Source organism: Camelina sativa, chromosome 3 (assembly GCF_030686135.1).
Source record: "Camelina sativa cultivar CO46 ecotype springtype chromosome 3, ASM3068613v1".
Lineage (NCBI taxonomy): Eukaryota > Viridiplantae > Streptophyta > Magnoliopsida > Brassicales > Brassicaceae > Camelina > Camelina sativa.
In genome coordinates this window covers 4,261,033-4,280,670 of record NC_141882.1, presented here as the reverse complement: position 1 = coordinate 4,280,670, position 19,638 = coordinate 4,261,033, and the positions used below count along the sequence as shown (strand labels likewise).

Here is a 19,638-nt window from a genome sequence, read left to right as displayed (position 1 = left end):
CCAAATTAGATAAAGGAGATAAATCTTTTAAAATAAGAACAATGTAAAATATATATCATGTAGTCTCTAAAATTAAAATTTAGCATTAACAATGATATTTCATTTTTTTTACAACCCATACAACAAAAATAAGAAATCAAAAATAACAAAAAAAAAACAAAAATGATTTGAGGTATTGTAGAAGAGAATGAGAGAATGTGAAAATGAGATAGTAAAAGAATGTCAATATGAGAGAATGATATATTGAGAGAATGCTTATTTATATGATAACAAATGATGGAAGTTACATTTAGAACTATGGAGTTACAATAGTAATTTACTGTGTTTGAATAAAATTGAGTGGTAGAATATGATTAATGCATAATTTATTTTATTTTCAGTTATAATTTTATTTTAATGTGTGAGTTAAATGTATTGTGTTTATTGGATCTTAAATATTTTTTAAAGCAATTAGAAAGCAAATAAAAAAATAAAAAAAAATTAGAAAACATTAAATGAAAATCAACCAATAAGGAGAGACCAAAACCTTACTTTTATATATATGATATATTGCTTTAAACTTTGAAATGAGAAATATATTATAAACAATAATTTTACATGAGAAATATATTAATTTAGCCAACCAAAATATGAATATAAGTTTAGCCAACCAAAATAAATAAAAAATATTAAAATTTAACCAAAAATAATTTCTCTTGAAAGATAATAAGTTAGTAGGAGGAATGAATTAATGTACAATTATTGGATAGGAGTTACATTTGAGTTAAATGGAGTTAAATGTCTTTAATTATAAATAAATATTTTAATTTTTTATAACCTAAAATAAAAAGAATACCAAGTGGCTGAATCAAAATTCACATGATTTGGTTGTTTGTTGATATAAACTCAACACTTACACATAATATTTCAAAATAAAAAATATTACTTTTTAAGTGACAAACTAAATTAGTTTTATTATAAAATTATATGAATTCTTCAATCTCAATAATTTTTAAAATCCCAAGGATAACTTATATATTTTTTTGGTTTTCACGTATCAATTTAATTTATAGTGCTAGATTTCATACTAATAGTTTCATCTTTAGAGAATTTAGTGAAATGATATTTTTAAAATTATATTTTATTTTTATATTTAAGTTCCAGTTGAATATGTTTTGTTTTTTGGATCATTTTTTTATTTTGATTAAAGACACAAAAAACCAATTGTTAAATTATGTTCTTTTTGTTTTCAAAAACCTCAAATCATAAAAATATATATATATATATATATTATATTGATATCTGCAAATTTAACAATTGGATCACAAAACAAAATAGTCTTTATAAATGGATAAATGGATAATTATATTGATCTTTAAATATTATATTGATCTTTATAAATTATTAAAAATGATACATGAATATGTGAGATATCCATAGACATAATAGATAATTACATATGGATCATTTCAACTTTATGATCTTATTGTGTGGTGAATATTGTAAGGAAGTATGAAAATAATGACTTATAAGATGTTAATATAAAATAGAAAATGGAGATTAACATTTTAAAAGATTAAAATAAATATATAAGATATACATATCATACAAACTCTAAAACTAAGCTTTTACAATGATATTTGATTTGATTTTTATAACCCATATAACAACAATAACAAAAAAATACAAAACAAAACAAAACAAAACAAAAAAGAGATTTGAGAGTAGTGGAAGAAGATGAGAGACTAAAAGAGTGATAGACTAAGAGAATAAGATAATGAGTATTTATAGGAAGAGAAATGATGAAAAATTACATTTAGAAAAATGAGAGTTACAATTCTAATTTATTGTTTTTTTTAATACAATTGATTAATACAACTTAGTGGAGAAATAAAGTTAATGCATAATTTATAGGGAGAAGGTATAAAGATTTCAGTTTTATATTATGTGAGTTAAATGTGAAAATTAATTGTTTTAAATTTGTGTTTTAATATAATTTTTTTTTGTTAAAATTGCATTGCCAAATGGACCAATAAGGAGAGACTGAAACTCTACTTTTATATATATGATTATGTGAGTTAAATGTGAAAATTAATTGTTTTAAATTTGTGTTTTAATATAATTTTTTTTTGTTAAAATTGCATTGCCAAATGGACCAATAAGGAGAGACTGAAACTCTACTTTTATATATATGATTAAATGTGAAAATTAATTGTTTTAAATTTGTGTTTTAATATAATTTTTTTTTGTTAAAATTGCATTGCCAAATGGACCAATAAGGAGAGACTGAAACTCTACTTTTATATATATGATTTATTCCTACCTCTCTTGTTTCTTGTTGAATCTTCACATGATTTTATAATATTAGGATTATCTTATACTAATAAGGATTGGATTTTTGCTTGGGAAGAAATTTAACATTCATGGATCATGGTTGGTATTCAATTTGGTTTTAAAGCTAACAAAAAACGAGGATGTTGAAGTGTTATTAAATTACGAATTTATTAGTTTGCTTAGCTTAAGCGTGATGAAAAATGGTAGTAATAAAGAAGAAGAAGAAAGAGGTGTGAATTGAGTTCACGTAAAGGCTGAGTTTAAAATAGTAGTATATTTAAAACCAGCAGCGGTCCACCAGTCAGTCCAACACCTAAAGAGACTGCAGTCATTTAATTGGCTTCCCATCAAATATTTTTTGACTTCATTGACCTTCACCAGTCCTTCCATAATCCTAAACTACATGACATTTAAATACGATTTTCTTTTTTTTACATTTTCATACGGTCGTTTCTCTTTCTCTACAATTTGCCGTATATTTAATTTAGGACATTGTTGAATTTCTTACTGGACTTATGAGAACCGTATATTTAGGACATTGTTGATTTTCTTACTGGACTAGTGAGAACCGACCATGTATGTCTTTTATAGACTTTTTCTGTTGTTTGTTTTTATTCAAAATCAAAGATAAGACTTCGAATTAGTCCTCATTCTCGATTAAACCCTCATAAAACCAGATGGGATTTGGAGGGAAAAATTCTAAAAAGTTTTGGATTCTTGTTGATTTCATTGACCTGCGGTATATCATGGGCCTTTAACATAATAGAAAATAGATTTTGGCCTTTTTACAAGAGAAAAGCATTATTGGTCCATGGGCCGTGGGTGGTCAATCCTGATCATAACCTGAAAACATTTAGGGTCATTCAGCAAGTATCTCAATTTTGAGGGCTGTTTTTGCAATTTTTGTTGAGTAACTTTTTTTTTTTTTTGTTCTTTAATTTTTTTTTTTTTTTTTTTTTTGCGAATCCTCCACGAGAAGAAGCCCTATCAAACACATAAAGGCTTTGCTCTTTTCCTCTCGCAAATCTCCGCCGCCGGCAAAACAAATATCACATCGTTAGGGTTTCACGGCGGAGAATCAAAAGTTCCTGACCTACGAACCTTCACTATCCACCAGAGACTTTTTCAATGGCAACCAGTGAGTTCACTTCCCCCTATCCGTTCTTCACTCTCACATTAGAATCTACGATCTCTGTTTTATGTCTTGCTGAGTTGATTTTCTGGTTTGTTTCTGCAGTGGCTAGGTCGTTTCTGCAGGCGATATCAAAGGATGAGGTTGTAGCTCCTCCGCTTAGAGTTGTTCAGATCGAAGGATTGGTAACGTCTTCATACTGTTTCTCTGATTTTTTATGAATTTTTAGGGTTGATTTAAAGAGTTTGCTACGGTGTGATTGGTCTCGTTATGTCACCATTCCTTTTATATATTGTTGTGATGATGATGATTTTGTATGATTATGTGATAGGCTGTGCTGAAGATAATCAAACACTGCAAGGAGTTTGCACCGACCCTTGTCACTGGACAGCTTCTTGGGCTTGATGTTGGTAGCGTCCTTGAAGTTACCAATTGTTTTCCTTTCCCGGTATGTTGAAGAATTTCACACGCATTTTCTAAGGATTTAAGAGCTTTTCCATGATTGATGTACATGTGATTTACCTGCAATTTGTATCTTGAACGAGGACAGGTCAGGGATGATGATGAAGAAATTGAAGCTGATGGTGCGAATTATCAGCTTGAGATGATGAGATGTCTGAGGGAGGTTAATGTTGACAACAACACTGTTGGGTGGTAGGTTTTTTTTGATGTCATCAGTTTGTGTTCACTTGTTTAATGTTCTTTTGTAAATGTATATAAGATCTGCTTTAATTTTGTTTCAGGTATCAATCTACAGTTCTTGGTTCCTATCAGACCGTGGAACTCATTGAGACCTTCATGAATTACCAGGTACTTGCCAAGATCATGTCTACCATGTGAAAATAACATTCTAGATTCTGGATTTGATCTATTCATATGGTTAGCTGGAAATATATATTATATGTATAGCATGGCCACTCTAGTGTACAGTAGAAGTTGGTTGTAAAGAGTAAACTGGAGCATGAAAATATATGTGGAGACTTTTGTCACCAACTCTGTTACAATTCCTTTGCAAAATCAAGATAAGAACTTTAACAAATTATTCTTCTCCATCTAAGGAGAATATCAAGAGGTGTGTGTGCATCATATATGATCCCTCTAAAGCTGACCTAGGCGTCTTAGCTTTGAAGGCGTTGAAGCTTTCAGATTCGTTTATGGAGTTGTACCGAGGTGGAAACTTTACTGGCGAAAAGTATGTATCTTGATCCATCTAGGTTTCTTAAACCACATTAGATAGTTGTAATGTTTTATTTACTCTCTTTGTTAGGTTGAGAGAGAAGAATTTCTCCTGGATGGATATTTTTGAAGAAATACCTGTAAGTCTCTAGCTCTCTGCTATGTTGAAGCCTTACCAACTAATCTTTTTGACGTAAATACTAAATAGGTTGGAACTGTTACCTGATTATATGTTCCTCTGACAAAAAAAATTGGTTTCAATGTAACTTTCTTTTGACAGATCAAGGTTTCAAACTCTGCACTTGTCAGTGCCTTCATGACCGAACTGGAGACTGATACACCTGTCTCACAGGTACAGTACTAGAATCTGGATAGTGTTTCTCGCATGCTGTGTCAGTATTCCAGATTTTGACTCGTAATACTACTGTATTTTCTCTTTTCTAGGGCGATTATGATCGTCTACACTCATCAACCACTCCTTTCCTTGAGAACAATATGGAGTTTTTGATTAAATGCATGGATGATTTATCTATGGAACAGCAAAAGGTGTGGCCTATTCTGCATTCTTGTTCAATTCCCATCCTCAGAAGTCAGAACTATCGTAATGTAGTATCTTAATTTATGTTTCCAGTTCCAATATTACTACCGGAACCTGTCTCGTCAGCAAGCGCAGCAGCAAGCCTGGCTCCAGAAGAGAAGGTAGGTCGATTTATATTTCCAGCAGAATACTTTTGTTCTACTTCTGGTCCGATTTGTTTTACTCCCTCGTTATCTTGGAAGGTGATATAAGTTTAGTTACAGAGTAGGGAATGTCCTAGAAATATTTTCTTGTGATTTTGCTCGTTTTGTTGTTCTTCCAAATAACTAAGAGGTTTGTTTGGTTTGTAGGACGGAAAACATGGCTCGTAAATCAGCTGGAGAAGAGCCTTTGCCCGAAGAGGATCCTTCAAACCCAATATTCAAACCGATCCCTGAACCATCAAGGCTAGAGAGTTTCCTCATCACAAACCAAGTTTCAAACTTCTGTGGCCAAATCAATGGGTATGTTCTCGTGTTTACTCTTTATAACACCGTTTCACCATTTCTAGCTTTGGAAAGAGACTAAAGATGTGTCACCCGATGCAATGCAGAGTGGCTGGCCAGAACTTCAGCAGGCTTTACCTGACCAAAGCATTGCACGAAAACTGATTGCAAGAGTAGCCAAGCTTTTGTTTTCGAGCCAAGAAAGTGAGAGAGTTGGTTGGTAGAACCGGATCCTACATTTGTTTTTTTTTCCTGAAAAGCTTAAATTTTTGTTGTGAGGTCTTCTTATGATTCTTAATGAAAAATTATTGAAATCTTGAAAATTTAATCTAATATTGGACCTCTCTAATTTCATTACAACAAATTATATATATCATAACTGGAAAAAAAAAGCTAGATAATGCCACCGTGACAATTTTTGTTGAAATCGGGGAAGCCATAATTGGTATTAGTTAGAGTGAACATAGATTATGTTTAGCGAAGGTATGTAGGATAATAAACCGACACTGTACAATTAAAAGAAAAGGAACCTAATAAAAACACACTCCATCTTTCTCAACTGTTTACGAGTGAAAACCCTTAGTTGCTTGTGCTCTTGTTGAATCGCGATGGAAGATATCTCCAAGTTGTTAACTTGTGTTATTGTTGTTTCGGGATTGATGGAGGATCAGGACGATCCCGGGCAAACGAAATATACTAACCATTTTATATCAATTTAATTACCAAGTTTACAATTACGTACGGACTAATTAACCAATATTTATGTTTTCTAATTTTTTGAACTTTGCTTAGACAATTTTTGGTTTTAACTAAAGATTTAACATTCAATTCCTCCTTTATATTATGATGACTACCGGTTTAATTATATTAATCAAACAATTTATAATTTCAAAATAATTAAATTCGGTCACACAGCTATGTGTACTCCAAAATATTTAAAAATCTAAAATAATCAAATCCCACAAAAATATCAACTTCAATACAACACATTAGGGTTTGCAAAAACTGGGTAAATCGGCTAATTCATACTCCCACAGCTTTGTTATGTTAAATTTATACCTTGACTATATGACTGTGCTAAAACATGCCTCCACTCTTTATTTATTTAATTAACATATCTAATCTCAAATTTTTGTGCTAAATCATACTTAGAGACTAACACCGTTAATTTGCGGTGAAATGTCGATGACATGGAATCCACGTCGCAACGACGTCGTTTTGTAAAGAAACACAGAAATTAAATTCCAAATGATACTACGTCGTTTGTGTTTTGTTCATCTTCTTAACCCGACATTCTTCATTTATCTATAAGTAGAGCGATCAAAACTTATAATCTCAATATTGGCTGTTGAAGGGAGTTTTGAAATTGACACTTGGATCTGTTCGAAAAAGATGAGGTAATTCTCTTTCTAATTTTAGAGATATTTTGATGAATTCGATATTTCTTGAGTTTTAAAACAAATTTGATGCAGACATGTATTATTTTAATAAGAGTAGTGAAAGAATCATTTTCACGTGTATGTATATATATGACCTCACGAGTCAATAGCACCTTCATTGTCCACTCAAATTTTGTATTGTTTGATGAATTGACTAAGGTTTTCTTTAATTTAGTTTAATTTAATTCGATCCAATGTAAAATTCTTGAACACCAACTGTTCGATAGAATGTCCAGAAATCTAAAAACCATGATTTTTTTCTGGTTTTTTTCAGCTCTGATGCATCTTTCCAGATCTATCACAACGGCAAGTTTAATGTCTCAGGCAGCGGTGTTGTTACATATGATGGAGGGGAGATTCACAAACTTGATAGCCAACCGGAATCAATGTTGGAGAACTTGGTGGATTCGTTGAAGTTGTCTTTGTCTGAGCATAGGATTTGGTTTAAACTTCCATTTGAGAGTTTGTCGGATCTAAAGATGATTTGTAATGGAACCGATGGAGTTGAGAGAATGTGTATAGCTGCAAATTACACTAAAGCTGTTGATATTTTCTTGGAGAAAAACATGGAGAAAGAAGGTGCTATTGACGACAATATAGCTAATGGTGAAGGTGATGATAATAGAGCTTGTGGTGAAGGTGATGAATGCGGACATGTAGAAGGATGTGGTGATGAAGATGAGGTTTACAATTCTGAGGGTACTCCTCCGCATTCAGACTGTGAGGATGATCATCAACATGTTAGATACAAAAAAGGCAGTGGACCAAACAAGTCAATCAAGTCAGCTGTCACAAGCCTCTCAAGCAACTCAACCAAGTCAAGCATCACAACCTGTTCAAGCAAGTTAAGCATCACAAATACAAGCACCATCAAGCATGATGGCTCATATTTTAGGAGATTTTTTTTTATTGAGTTTCAGATTTGAAATGTTTAGGTATGTTTTTTTTCTTTCTGGTAATGCAGTTAGTTTTTAGGGGTTTAAAGATGATTATCCTTGTTTTTTTTGCTGGTAATGCATTCAGTTTTTAAGTGTTTAGGAATGGTTATTGCTTTTTTTATATATAAGACACTCGATTTTTAGGATTTTTTTTTAACTTGTCTTAATATGAATGTTATGTCATTACAAGCTTAATACAAACAAAAGGAAACCATGACCATTACACGCATAAACGAAGAGAGATAAAGAAGGCGATGAACGACGTCGACGTGGATTCCATGTCATCGAAATTTCACGGCAAAGTAACGGTGTTAGTCTCTAAGTATGATTTAGCACAAAAATTTGAGATTAGATATGTTAATTAAATAAATAAGGAGTGGAGGCATGTTTTAGCACAGTCATATAGTTAAGGTATGAATTTAACACAACAAAACTGTGGGGGTATGAATTAGCCGATTTCCCGCAAAAACTGTGTGAAAATGAACTTCTGCCGCCGCATTCTGATGGCTCCCGCTTCTCTTCACCACTGGAAGAAGGTTGTTACTGCTCCTCCGCCTTCGACTGGCGTCCAGAACTATCGTATCTGGAAGGTGGCTTGTTCAAGTCCCGCTGCTGCGCCGTTTTCAGCTGGCGTGGAGACCTCTGAAGCTACTCCTCCTATCAAGGCTGATCTATGCGACGGCGCTTCTTCTTCTGCTGAGAAGACGAAGGTGGCAAGTAATATGGAGAAGAGGAAAATCTTTCAGAAGCTGAAGTCTCTTACGGTTGAGACCGTAGAACTCATCATAAGGGAGGACCAGAAGAAGGGTCTTTTCGTCAGTCAGGGGGTTCTCATCGAATGGGTTGAGCTCCTTACATACAAGTTCCGTAAACCTGAAAACGCCCTCGAGGTCTGACGTCCAACATTAATGAGTTTATTAGAGAGTTTAGTTTATATAATTTTTTATTGTGTCGGATCATATATTTGGTTTTAACTAAGCAATATATATGTCTTAATTTTGTAGATCTTCCGGTGGATGGATAGTAAGGGGGTGGTATTTTTTCCCTCTCAGTTTGAACTCTATGTGGATCTTATTGCCAAGGTTGAAGGCTTAGAAGCGGCTCGTAAGTTCTTCAATAAAGTAGACCCAGAGTTCGACAACTTTGACCGTAAAGCCGAGAATCGTCCTGTTTACTTAAATCTCTATCCATCGACCCAAGTTAGCGACGAAGAAGATTTTAGTGATGAGGAGGAGGAGGAGGAGGAGGTACCACAATCAAAGTCTCATTTGATGAGAAAACGTTCTAATATTACCGAGCGTGAGAAGTGGCAGATGATAGGGGCCGTCAGGCCTATTTAAGATGCGTTATCAGTGGGTTACGCTGTGCCTTCTGGCCGTTTTAGTCAATAAATCAAGGCTTTCAGAGCTACTCTTTGCCTTCCCTCACTACAAGAAAACAGAGTAATTTTCAACGGACGTACTGACGGAAATTTGTCTGTCGGAAATTACCGACGGATTCCCGACAGTTATCTGACGCCAAATGATTTCGTCGGTTTTTCGTCGGTAAGTTACCGACAGACTTTATCAGTCGGAAAACCGTCACTTTTTCCGACGGATATAGTCCGTCAGTAATATCCGTCGGAAATCTGTCGGAAAATATGACCGTTTTACATTTTTCGTATTACCGACGGATTTACGACGACCCAAAATAAATATTTGCTTCCAAAATTTTTAGTAAAATAAATAAATGTAATTAACTTAATAATTAAAAAATCAATTAAAAATAAATGGTAAATTCCGTCGGTAATTCGGTCGGTAAAACAAATCCGTCGGTAATCCGTCAGCAATTACCGACGGATATCTAACTTTCGTCGGGTTAGTAAAATTTTGGTCGGCTTTCCTTGTGCTGTCGGTAATCCGTCGGTTTTTACCAACGAATACTAACAGATTTCCGATGGAGTTTTGTAAAACCTCTAATTTTTGTTCTATAACGCACATATTTAATAAGAGATGTATAAAGTATGAAGTTTCAATGACTATATAATCTTCTTTTAAACTAAAATCTTCAAAATTTGTGTGTTAAAAAAATGAATATGTTGTTTGCCTAAAGTACTAATAGAATGATATTATATCTTATGGATAAATGTTTTTAAATTATCAATTTTTTTTTTTCATAATTTACTCATATTTGTCAAGAAAAAATATAAACTACATAATATAAGCATATTTGTCAAGAAAAATAATAAGATTAAGGGTTTTAATATCTAATGCGTCGGTAAATAGTCGGAACACCGTCGGAAAAGTATTCTGTCGGTAATCCGTCGGTTTTTTCTGACGGATTGCGAAATTTCACCCCGGGAACGAAATACAATTAAATTTTCGGTATCGCGGAGAATGAAAATTTTTATTGAATTCCGACGGATGTTCCGTCGGTATTTCCGTCGGTAACATCGATAAAACCTAAGTCATTTCATCTTCTTTCTCGCACTCGTCGACATAACGACGACGAATCCTCTCTCTCTCGCTCTCGCAACCAAAATTTCGGCGACGAATCGGCTTCCAATCCGGCGAATTCCGACGTCCAAACCAGCTGCTATTCCGGCGGCTTTCTTCCCTCATCCGGCGGCTTTCTTCCCTCTGGCGGATTTCTCTAATTTGACGGATTTCTCTACTCCGGCGGCTGTCTCTACTCTGGCGGATCTACTCTGACGGCTCTCTTTAAAGAATGGCGTAAGTTCTCTCATTTTTTGTCATATTTCCTTAATTTTTGTTAGTTTTTTAGGATTATGGTATATTTATTAGATTTTATGAAGATTTGGCTTTAGATTAATTTGAAGATTTAGAGTGTTAGATTTGTTGGAGTGTGATTTGTTAGACTGTGATTTGATGAATGATAAATTGGATTTCGTTTTTGTTTTTGTTAGGGTGTTAGATTTCGTTTTTTTTTTTGATGATTTGGTTTTTGTTTAATTGTTTTATCTTGTTTTTTTCTAGAATTTTTTTTTTTTTGGTTGAAAGTTTAGTTATTTGTTATTATTGTAAAATATGTGTTAATGTTATAAATTATGTGTTAATTTAGTTTTTGAAGAAAAAAACTAAAAATGATTTTGGAAAAAAACTAATACTGTTATTTTTGGAAAAAACTAATTTTTATGTTTTTGGTAAAACAATCATTTATGTTATTTACCATCTTTTTGTGCCTCTGTTGTTTTTTTTTTCCCTATATTCATATAGGATCTAAATTTGTTTTTTTTTTCCAAAGAAACTATGGTTCTTATGTTGCCAACACATGTGGGAACCACGCTGCTGGAGAAGCTAGTGGTTCCCATTCACGTCATAGCCCCGTTCCAGATTCACAAGCTTCACAACATGCTCCCATGGAGATGACCATTGAAGATTTTGTTTCTCAACCTGGACGAGAACTTCTCCCCCGCTTAGATCCTTATGGCGCTCCAAATACCACATGGTTTTGTGATTTGCATAATGGGATCACAAAATCTCTTTTCCGTATGATGTATGGAATCCTCAAAACACCATACGCAAAGTTTTCAGTGATGCCATCGTCAAAACAAGAAATGTGGTTTAAGCAATTTGCAGTACAGTTTTCAACTTTATTACTTTAATTTTATAACATCGTTTTATAATATTTTTCTCATAATGCATTATCTTACTATTTTTTTAGCAAGATTTCACTTGGCATCCGGATATCACCAACAACGTTCGAAAAGAGTTTAAGAAGGCGGCTGCTAGACAATATTCTAAGATGTTGAATGAGTGGAAGCAAAAGTGGAAGAAAGGAAAGGTGCCAAAAGGGTTGAGCGATGATCTCTTCCAAGGTTTGATTCAATATTGGGGTGAAGTAAATACAGTTTCACTTTCCTCAAAATATTCTCAAAATAGAAGGAGCGACCGTGGCGGGTTGGGCATGGCAACCCACAACAATGGTCCAGTTAGCGCCTATACCCGACAACGCCAACTTGTAAGTTTTAAGATTTCGTATAATTGTTATTTTTTATCATTAATAAGACAATCTTTATATAATTAAAATACTTCGTTTAGACTATTAGGGATGGTGTGGTACCAGACCATATTACTTTGATGGAGGATATGCATACCAACAAAAAGACCAAACAAATACAAGATGGTAGAGCTAAGCTGGTTGTTGAGAGTTCGAGGAGGCGGCAAGAGGAGATAATCAGTTCCCAACAATCTTCTGAAGGATCGGAGTCTACTGTTGAACTTGGAAGAGAGAAATTAAACGAGATTTTTTATGAGGTAATATTTGTTTTTTTTTTAAATTTGATTTTACTTTGTTTTGTTTTAAAATGTTTGAATAATTTTTAAAATGAATGTGTAGGAAACTGAAAAAAAACAAGGGACGGATTTTTGGACTTGGAAATCTCTCCCAACAAAGCCCGTTATCTCAATCAACGGGTTACTCATTTGCTCCCACACAAGAGTTCCAACAAGCTCTGCAAGAGAAGGATGCTCGGATTGCAGCATTGGAAAAGGAAATGGAAGAACAAAAAGCGGAGAACAAAAGAAGGGACGAGGAGAACAAGAAGAGGGATTAGGATCTAGCAGCGTTCATGAGCGAGATGCGGGCAAGACATTCTGCCTTTTAGATTTCTGAATTCTAGCTTTGTTTTGTAAAATATTTATGTTTTTGGTTTTTAGAACATTTTCCATGTTTGTACGAAATAATATTTCCCTAAAATTTTTAAATATTATTATATAAGCATTTTTATTTTAACAAAAAATTTAGTATTAAAATTTGAATAATTATGCAATTTAAAAAAAAATACAAAAAATACATCAGTCGGTAATCAGTCGGAAATGATGGACTTTTTCGAAAAAATCGGTCGGTAATCTGTCGGCAACGACGGATTTTTTCGAAACATTCCGTCGGTATTCTGTCGGAAATGACGGAGTTTCTCGAAAATCAATCGTGAAACCATCGGTAGTTCCATCAGTAATACCGTCGGAAAATCCGTCGGTATTTGTGCTGTCGGAAACCCGTCGGTAAATATTCCGTCGGAAACCCGTCGGTATAATGTTGTCAGAAACCCGTCGGTATAATGCTGTCGGAAACCCGTCGGTACATAATCCGTCGGAAATCCGTCGGTAAGATATCCATCGGAAATCCGTCGGTATTTACCGACGGTTTACCGACTCAACATGTTTGTCGGTTATCCGTCGGTATTTGTCTTGTCGGAAATTAGTCGGTAATTTCCGACAGATTTCCGACGGATTATTTTTTCCGACGCTCTAGAACCGACGGACATTTACGTCTGTAATTCGTCGGTAATCGTCGTTTCCGACGGAAAACTAACGGATATGCCTGTCGGTTTTATGCTGTTTTCTTGTAGTGCCTTGTCCAAAACAACCCCATGTTAAGCTTCTGTAATCTCTTTACGGCAATCTGTTTGGTTCATTGTTATAATATTTTACTAGCTAGTAGACTACTTTCTTTTCATATATAACTTAAATAACTCAACAACTCCGCCGGTTTCATTTCTGTTTTGTTTATATATTTATGGTTTTGGATAAATTAGGTGAGGAAAGTTAGTTTAACCGAGATCGCACATTTGGAACTAATGAACAAGTTTGCTATAGGATTCAATTTGTATTAGAATTTGATCAGAATTTGGATTACAGTTTGATCAGAATCTACATATATATACTTATGACCAAATGAGTGGTGTTTTTCTTTGCTGAAGTTAGAGGAAGAATCTTTCAGGGATAACTTTGTGGTAGTGGTAAGTTAATGCTTCTCCCATCTGATCATATAACACATTTCTGATGCGATATGTTATTTCTAAAACAAGCATGCTGAAATTGATTCATGTTATTGGCAGTATGAGTTACTTGACGAGATGATGGACTTTGGTTACCCTCAGTATACTGAGGCAAGAATCCTTCCTTAATTAACAAATTTAGTTTTCTTATTTTTTGAACTTTGCTATACTATGATGATGTAGACAATTTTTTGTTTTAACTAAACATTCAATTTCTCCGGTATATGAATAATGACTACCGGATTAATTCTATATATTGTTTTTTTTAAAACGAAATTCAGTTACAATATTTAATATTCTAAAAATAATCAAATCCCACAAAAATATCAACTTCAATACAACATTACAACCCATTAGGGTTTGCAAAAACTGAGAGAAAATGAACTTCTGCCGCCGCATTCTGATGGCTCCCGGTTCTCTTCATCACCACTTGAAGAAGGTTGTTACTGCTCCTCCTCCTTGGACTGGCATCCAGAACTATCGTATCTGGAAGGTGGCTTGTTCAAGTCCCGCTGCTGCGCCGTTTTCAGCTGGCGTGGAGACCTCTGAAGTTTCTTCTTCAGAGGATGATCTAGGCGACGATCTATGCGAGGATGCTTCTTCTTCTGCTGAGCGGGCGAAGGTGCTGAACAGGGAGACCTTTCACAAGCTGAGGCGTCTTACCGTTGAGACCATAGATCTCATCATAAGGGAGGAAGAGAAGAAGGGCGTTTACGTCACTCAGGAGGATCTCTTAGATGGGCGAAGCTTCTTACTAAGTACCGTAAACCTGAAAACGGCCTCGAGGTCAGTCGTCCAACATTAGGGAGAATTAGAAACGTTTTGTTTATACTCCTCTGTTTCATCCTCTGTTTCATAATATAAGATGTTTTAGAAGTTTTTTCTTTATTTTATAATAATATAAGATGTTTTCAACTTTCTATCTAACTTTTAAATTACTTTAATACTTTATTATTATTTATTTTATAGAGTCTTGTTTATGATTGGTTGAACTTTTTTAAAGTGGCTATTTTTTAATCTGTCTTCTTGAAAAAGAAAGAGTATAATTTTTTTATTGTGTCGTCGGATATTAGTTTCACTAAACAATATATATATATATATATATATGTAAATTTGTTGTAGATCTTGCGGTGGATGGAGAGTAAGAAGATGATTTTTTCAACCTACGAGCTAGAACTTTATGGTGGATCTTGTTAGCCAGGTGATAAGCATAGAAGCGGCTCAAGAGTTGTTCGATAAAGTAGACCCAAACTTCGACAGAGATGATCCTAAAGCCAAGAATCAGCCTGCTTTCGAGATGCTCGAGTATTGGTATCGTGTTTACTTCGAAAATTCTCCGTTTAGAAATGGTGAAATTGCCGAGGAACATAGGATACGGATGATGAAGAAGCGTCGTAGATCTTCTACTCTTTTTTAATGTTAATTTCCCCTTATTATGTTTTTTTGCTCTGATCAGCTTCTGTAATCTCTTTAATTATGACCCATCCATCTGTGTGTGCCTCTCTATTAGCTGGTTCATTCATATTATTACTAGAACTCAGACCCCGGCAATGTCATGAGGAAACTATTTTAGAAAAAGTTAATAAATTTCAAATTTTAAATTATACATTATGAAATCATTTGATTGTAATAGAATAATATATATATATATATATATATATATAAATATTAAACAGAAACTGTTACTAAAAGCACAACCATCAAAATGAAAACTTATAAACAAAAAATATTATGTAGAATAGACGTAAATTTGCAAAAAACATTTTCTAAAGTATTATAAATATATAAGATATTTTATGAAAAATTATGGTAAATAGCTATAATTAAAAAAAAATCATAATGACAAAGTGATCTTAACGGAGAATATTGAACTAATAGTTGTAATGAGTAAATGTAATTTTTATCAAATAATTATAATTAAAAATATATTTAATAAGAGTGAAACTATATCAAATAAATATTGAAATTAAAATACAAAAATTTCAAAAACATGGTAAAATAAATTTTAAATATTAAAATAGTTTTTAACGATAAGTTATGATAATTAGACACAACTGTAAATTCTATAGTAAGTTTTATAAAAATTTTGTATTGCTATAATCATTTCTAAAATTTTAGTTAGATTATAGTATAACATTTAATATTAGATATTAAATGTTATATTATAGAAAGTTGCAACAAACTATGATTTGTTAATTATTGATGAAGAGACAATAATATAGAAAGTTCAAAAGAAATGAACATTTAAATAGACACACCTATTAGAACGAAAAATGTGATGATAAAATATGAATAAAATATAGTAAAAAAGACACAACTCTACAATGAACAAATACAACTGTTTGAGTTAAAAAAAAATCACAAAAAATACTAAAAAATGTCGCAATTGTTGTTCTCATTTATTAAGATTGTTATTATTACTTTTAAATATTAAATATTAAATTATTGTTTTAATGTAAAGTTACGATAAATAGACGCAACTATAAATTCTATAGTAAGTTGTATTAAATTTTTCTATTGCTATAATCATTTCTAAAATTTTATTTAGATTATAGAAAAACATTGAATATTAGATATTAATATTCAATTATTTAGATTCAACATAAAATGAAAAATTTGTTTAAACGAACTTGTTGGTTACTGATGAAGAGACAAATATAAAGAGAGTTCAGAAGACATGACTATTTAAATAGACACACGCCAATGACGTCATACACCTATTAGAATGAAAGTTGTGATGAAAAATATAAATAAAATATAGTGAAAAGATACAACTCTATAATGAACAAATACAATTGTTTGAAATTTTAAAAAAGCATGTAAAAACAAAAATTTTATGTAAAGGTACTACGCAAAATCACTTCATTGTACCTAATAATCCATATAAACTGCTTTTAAATAGAAGACATCTTTATTACCATATTGAAAAGGTCAAATTCAGTAACTCACTATATAATCCATCTAACTGTTGGAAAAAAAACTCTAACAATTTTTATATTTAAAATTAACTAAAAGTTGTAAATTAGATTCATCATTCCAAAATTTTTTTATTAAATCAAGAATTGGAGGATTTTTTTTACTTTTGAAAGAATGAATGCTAGAGAATAATTTAGAAAACTGTAAAAACTGTTGAGATTGAAAATTTATATTGTTTCGTGTAATTGCAAAAAAAATTAAAATAGTTCAAAGTTCAAACAAACAAATATATATATAGATTTCAAAAGATATGAATGTTCCAATAAACACAACTCTACAATGAACAGTTGTAACTTTTCATAAATAACAATTTTAATGACCATCACAACTTTTGGAAAAATGTTCAAAAGGTACAAAAACACACATATGTTGGTAGTATTTATTCGTATTATTATTATATATAGATTAAGGGTCCCTTATTATTAATAGAGAGTTTGTTTATTACACCGTACTATAAAAATGATACACTAATAAGAAGTAATAACCAAAGAAAATAAAAATAAAAATTGAAAGAGAGAACGAAACGCATTTAAAAACAACGACACGTTTCGTTGCTTCTTGTTCTTCTTTCATCTCAACAACAACAACAACAACAACAATGGCGGTACATCATCTTCTTCTCTCTAGCCCTCCTTCGCTTCTTCTACTTCTTCCTCCTTCTTCTCCTCGCCGCCGCCTTAACTTCGCCTTACCCCGCCGTATCCCATCTCATCCTCGTCTCGGACTTTCGACCAGCTTGCTTTCTCATTCGTCACCGGTATTTCGGAAAATTCTCGTCCGTAGCACTCTCCGGGAAGACCAACCCGTCGTTTCAGATTCCGCCGACAGTCCTACTCTACTGATCGGTGAGGATTCCGCTGCTTTTGAATTAGGTAAACAGAGGATTGTTTCCTGGGTTTATTTCGGTGTTGTCCTTGGAGTTGTTCTCTTCATCCTCAACCTTGTTTGGATCGATAATTCCACCGGTTTCGGAAAATCATACATCGACGCCGTCTCTAACATCTCCGGTTCACCCGAGGTAACTGAGCCAATTTCAATTTGGCCATGAGGCAAATTAATTAATTTATTTTAAGCTATTTGATTGGTTGAAACCACACTGTATTTGCAGGTTGCTATGTTAATGCTTATCCTCATATTTGCAACTGTACATAGTGGTTTAGCTAGTCTCAGGGATATAGGAGAGAAGCTTATTGGTGAACGAGCATTTCGTGTTTTGTTTGCTGGAACCTCTCTTCCTTTAGCTATGAGCACCATTGTGAGTACTTACTTACTTACTATCTCTTACTTTGCAAAATACACCTGTTTGAACTATCTTATGGTCTTATGATTGCAATGTCTTGTTCTTGTTCTTACAGGTTTACTTTATAAACCATAGATATGATGGGTCACAGTTATGGCAGATTCAGGGTGTTCCTGGAATCCATGAAGCTATTTGGTTTGCTAATTTTGTATCCTTCTTCTTTCTCTATCCTTCAACTTTCAATCTTTTGGAGGTAGCAGCTGTTGACAAACCCAAGATGCATCTGTGGGAGACCGGCATCATGAGAATTACTCGACATCCTCAGGTATTGAACATTTTACTTAATGATCTAATATGCATACACATGAGCACTATTTGCTTCACTTTGTGTTTCAGAAACTTGATAAATATGCAGAAAGATTGGATTTTTATGAACCGAGGTTTATATTAGTGGCTGTGTTAAATGTCAATGACAATCATGAGAATCACTCATGTCCTGGTTTAATGGCCATTGCCCTTAGTAATACCAATTACATCAGCATAACCAAAATATCCTCATTTTGCTGTCTCCATTACATCAATAATTGATGACTTGATATTGCTTTTGATCTTAACTCTTTAAGTTTCAACATGTGTTTGAAAAAACTTATATTGAAAGATAGGCTCCCTAGCTTCAAGTTTTGGTTTGTTCTCTCCTCTCTTTATCTTCAAGAACCAAGACATGGCTGTGTTAATGAGACTTGAATGTTGCATATCCCTTTTTCTTGTATTCTCAGATGGTTGGACAAATCGTTTGGTGTTTAGCACACACTCTCTGGATAGGAAACTCTGTAGCTGCATCAGCGTCTCTTGGTTTGATCGCACACCACTTGTTTGGGGCATGGAATGGAGACAGGAGATTAGCTAAAAGATATGGGGAAGCGTTTGAAAGCATCAAGAAGAGAACAAGTGTGATTCCATTTGCTGCCATATTGGAAGGACGCCAAGTTTTACCTGAAGATTACTACAAAGAGTATGTCCGGTTGCCGTATCTTGCAATCACTGCGTTAACGATTGGGGCATATTTTGCTCACCCGCTAATGCAAGGTGCAAGCTTTAGGCTTCATTGGTAGTTTCTTTGTATATCTTATAAAAATTCTTAAGAATGTATACAAAATATCATCATTGTTTGTTTGTGATACTTATATCAAAATTAAAGTTATAGCAATTGGAAGCCAAAACAGTTGAGAGAAAAGAAAAGTTGACTCTTTGGTAATGGAGTAACCACTTCCAGCGTGAGATACTTAGTTCGAACCAGCAAGTGGATGTATTGATTAGTATGTATTATTAGCTAATGGTCCAAGAATAATCTCATAATATTAAGCACCCGTAAAAAAAAACTTGACTGTGATGACCCTATAATGAATGCCACTCAGATGTGTCATGGGGGGACTTTGACGCCCACTCAAAACTAATACTAATAGAAGAAAATTTAACCTTTTTGATGTTTAGTTAGAATTGGAAATGGATCTAATTTTAACCGATAGGTGAGATATGCCAAGATCACCCATCCAAATCTAGATTGATAATCTACTTATTATTGATGCCTTTAGAAATATCTCTAAAAGTTAACAAAGCTCATT

The 19,638-nt window shown here is 33.3% G+C and overlaps 4 protein-coding genes and 1 pseudogene across 5 annotated transcripts; all 5 read left to right on the top strand.

The window, feature by feature from the left end:
* Positions 1 to 3,181: 3,181 nt before the first annotated feature.
* LOC104769479 (eukaryotic translation initiation factor 3 subunit H) lies at positions 3,182 to 5,993 on the top strand. The gene is made up of 12 exons (XM_010493700.3): positions 3,182 to 3,451; positions 3,551 to 3,630; positions 3,777 to 3,893; positions 3,996 to 4,099; positions 4,189 to 4,255; positions 4,504 to 4,637; positions 4,713 to 4,761; positions 4,902 to 4,973; positions 5,066 to 5,167; positions 5,253 to 5,320; positions 5,510 to 5,662; positions 5,752 to 5,993. The coding sequence occupies exons 1-12, from the start codon at positions 3,442 to 3,444 to the stop codon at positions 5,807 to 5,809; spliced, it is 1,014 nt and encodes a 337-aa protein (XP_010492002.1). The 5' UTR covers positions 3,182 to 3,441; the 3' UTR covers positions 5,810 to 5,993.
* A 923-nt stretch (positions 5,994 to 6,916) lies between these two features.
* Positions 6,917 to 8,169, top strand: LOC104769462 (uncharacterized). The gene is made up of 2 exons (XM_010493681.3): positions 6,917 to 7,041; positions 7,358 to 8,169. Exons 1-2 carry the CDS (start codon positions 7,037 to 7,039, stop codon positions 8,007 to 8,009), a joined length of 657 nt encoding a protein of 218 aa, XP_010491983.1. The 5' UTR covers positions 6,917 to 7,036; the 3' UTR covers positions 8,010 to 8,169.
* A 331-nt stretch (positions 8,170 to 8,500) lies between these two features.
* On the top strand, positions 8,501 to 9,361 carry LOC147946570 (uncharacterized). Its single transcript, XM_087497050.1, has 2 exons — positions 8,501 to 8,911; positions 9,026 to 9,361. The coding sequence occupies exons 1-2, from the start codon at positions 8,501 to 8,503 to the stop codon at positions 9,359 to 9,361; spliced, it is 747 nt and encodes a 248-aa protein (XP_087353176.1).
* Positions 9,362 to 14,074: 4,713 nt separating this feature from the next.
* On the top strand, positions 14,075 to 15,404 carry LOC104769450 (pentatricopeptide repeat-containing protein At1g02370, mitochondrial-like; annotated as a pseudogene). The gene is made up of 2 exons (XR_015595147.1): positions 14,075 to 14,586; positions 14,923 to 15,404. The product of XR_015595147.1 is annotated as a pentatricopeptide repeat-containing protein At1g02370, mitochondrial-like (transcript).
* A 1,802-nt stretch (positions 15,405 to 17,206) lies between these two features.
* Positions 17,207 to 19,255, top strand: LOC104769441 (15-cis-zeta-carotene isomerase, chloroplastic-like). Its single transcript, XM_010493661.3, has 4 exons — positions 17,207 to 17,794; positions 17,885 to 18,031; positions 18,132 to 18,341; positions 18,793 to 19,255. Exons 1-4 carry the CDS (start codon positions 17,375 to 17,377, stop codon positions 19,126 to 19,128), a joined length of 1,113 nt encoding a protein of 370 aa, XP_010491963.1. The 5' UTR covers positions 17,207 to 17,374; the 3' UTR covers positions 19,129 to 19,255.
* The last annotated feature ends 383 nt before the right edge of the window (positions 19,256 to 19,638 follow it).